The following is a 2,824-nucleotide window of genomic DNA, read 5'->3' as shown; positions in this document are numbered from 1 at the left end:
GTGGGACTCAGAAAGGACTGCAAGCAGGTAACAGGATGTGGGACTCAGAAAGGACTGCAAGCAGGTAACAGGATGTGGGACTCAGAAAGGACTGCAAGCAGGTAACAGGATGTGGGACTCAGAAAGGACTGCAAGCAGGTAACAGGATGTGGGACTCAGAAAGGACTGCAAGCAGGTAACAGGACGCAGGACAGGAAGCAGGTAACAGGACTCAAGCTGGGCCACACCAGGGACAAAGGGTCTGGGTACAGGCAGGTAACAGGATACTGTTAGCGGGTAACAGGGCTCAGGACACAGGACTGAGTCAGGGAAAGGCGACAGGATACCGAGCCACAGTCCTGACTGCCGGGAGGGATTCAGTACCCTCCCAGGAAGCACCAGGTGGTGGATAATCGCTGGCAGCTGGGAGACACCCGCAGGTGAGCACTGGAGTCGCTGGTTCCATATATTTCATATTAGTATTAGTGCTTAATCGGATAATACAAAACAATCAATGCGTTTCGGGTAGGGATGCAGCGAAATTTCAGGGCGCTGAAACATATCGGCCGAAAATTGCACTTTTGACAAAATGCCGAAAGTGCCATCTTTTGGTTGCAATTGCGGTGTATCCCTGGTTTCTCTCCTCCCCGCTGAACACTGCTCGGTGTCCCCTCTGACACAACGCAGCGAGGCCGAGCGGTGCTGGGAAGGAGAGCTATGTGAGCGGCTGGCGTGTCACAGGAGGCCGAGCTCTCCTCCCGCCTTGCCCCGCTCAGCTTCCTGTGACAGATTAGGAAAGCGGTGTGGGGGGCGGAGACAGCTGTCACAGGAGGCCGAGCGGCGCTGGGAAGGAGAGCTATGTGAGCGGCTGGCGTGTCACAGGAGGCCGAGCTCTCCTCCCGCCTTGCCCCGCTCAGCTTCCTGTGACAGATTAGGAAAGCGGTGTGGGGGCGGAGACAGCTGTCAGCGCTGTCACAGGAGGCCGAGCTCTCCTCTCACACCGCCCCGCCTCTTGTGACAGATTGGGGCGGAGACAGCTGTCACAGGAGGCCATGGCGGTGGTGCAGGGGAGAAGTCAGCTGTCAGAGGAGATCGAGCTCTTCTCTCCAGCCTCTGGTGATAGCGAGTCAGGATGGAGAGCAGGCACAAGCAGTCAGGGATCAGTGATCGCTGAGTGTTTGTAAATAATTGAGGCCATAGTATGTTTACCGTGTCCCCAATTATGAATGAATGGGAAGTGGTCTACATCATTTCCTATTCATTCATGATTGTGGACATGGTAAACATACTCTGTCCTCAAGTTATGAATGACCTGGAACACTCGGTATAGAGGCACAGGACCCAGGGGACTCGGGCCTGTGCCGTTAGAGGAGAAAAAGAAAAAACAGAGGATGGATTGAAGGTGAGACTGGAGGAAAAGCGAGCTGTGTGTGTGGTCTGCTACTGATCAATGTCAAGGTCACATGACCACCGCTCACACGGCCACATACTACATGTGTACTACACTCACGTTTCACACAGTGCATGTGCAATACTTTACTGCTACAGTTTGGCACCTTCACCCTGGGCACTGGATGACCTTGTCCTGGCACAACTACGGACTACCACCACTTTGGTCAATGCTGTCCAGCTTCGTTCTTCAGCTTCACTACGTTTGTTCCTGGGATCTGGACCAAAGCCAGAGAGCCGATCTGAAATCCAGCAGCCATTGTGTCTTTTCCCAAAAATCCAAGTTCACATTTAAAAAATACTTCGCTGACCTAACCTCCGAGACCCTTCCGGCTCTCTATTATGGGAGGGCACGGGCGTACGGTCACCTGCAGCCTTACGATGAGCTTAGCGACGGTCACGGTACACAACGGCTGAATGCAAATCATACCTGAACGTTTTACACTGAGATATAGAACTGTACAGACACAGAATGACCCGGTTCTCCAAGAGCCTCCGCGCTGCAAACATCAGGATCACAACAGCCGCCTCACATGACAGCCGAGATACGGGAATCACAAGCAGCCAATTTAGACGTCAGGCACAAGTCCCTCCTGTGATATCATCCGAGAATGAGATGTAATAAAGAATCGTGTACGTTGGAAAGTAAAACGTATGAGGTGCATGCAGTGACATTTATAATGTTTCTACAAATGAACTGGAATGTTTCTCTCCGTGCGTGGCTTGTTTAACCCTTTGGAGGCCGGAGGTAATTGAAGCCTGTATGCTCAGGACCAGATTTAAAAGAGAACTATGGGGGGTCAGTGTTTTTCACTCACCTCATAGTTCTAGCCGACCTGTGACAATGAGACTGTCACAGGTGGGCTCAGTAGATCGGGAGGTGAGCGAACACATACCGGCGTTCGCTCACCTCTCGTGACAGGGGAGGGGCTGGATTCCCCCCTCCCCGCTCCGATCTGCCAGCGCTGACTGACGGAATGGACGGGGGAGGGGTCGGGTACAGCTGGCTCTGCCTCTAGATAGGCAGAGCCAGCTGTCAGTCACGCAGCTGGGCGGATCCCGGCACAATTGTTGGGATCCGCTTCAGCTGCGGGGTCTCAGTATATAATGAGCTACAGCTCGCGGTATACTGAGCCTAGGGTGACGGGAGGACGCTAGTTTGTGTCCTCCCGTTACCCTAAGGAGAACTATGGGGAAAAGCACTTACCCCACAGCTCTCCTTTAAGGGTCACGGGAGGACATATACTAACCTCCTCCCGTAACCCAAAGCTCAGCATATTGCGGTATACTGAGACCCCCACAGCCAGGACGGATCCCGACATTACTGTCGAGATCCACCCAGCTGCGTGAGTGATAGCTGGCTCTGCCTATCTAGACGCAGAGCCCGCTGGACGCA

At 53.5% G+C, this 2,824-nt stretch overlaps 1 protein-coding gene across 1 annotated transcript in view; it reads left to right on the top strand.

Annotated features, from left to right (window-relative positions):
- Window positions 1-1,031: 1,031 nt before the first annotated feature.
- The window catches only part of AQP1 (aquaporin 1 (Colton blood group)), a 38,722-nt gene continuing 36,929 nt past the window's right edge, over window positions 1,032-2,824 (top strand). The window contains exons 1-2 of the mRNA XM_018570836.1: window positions 1,032-1,095; window positions 1,528-1,830. Of these exons, the coding sequence (XP_018426338.1) occupies window positions 1,032-1,095; window positions 1,528-1,830 (367 nt within the window). The remainder of the gene's footprint in view (window positions 1,096-1,527; window positions 1,831-2,824) is intronic.

Source organism: Nanorana parkeri, unplaced genomic scaffold (assembly GCF_000935625.1).
Source record: "Nanorana parkeri isolate BGI_ZX_2015 unplaced genomic scaffold, ASM93562v1 scaffold1606, whole genome shotgun sequence".
NCBI lineage: Eukaryota > Metazoa > Chordata > Amphibia > Anura > Dicroglossidae > Nanorana > Nanorana parkeri.
This window is presented reverse-complemented; position numbering and strand designations above follow the sequence as displayed.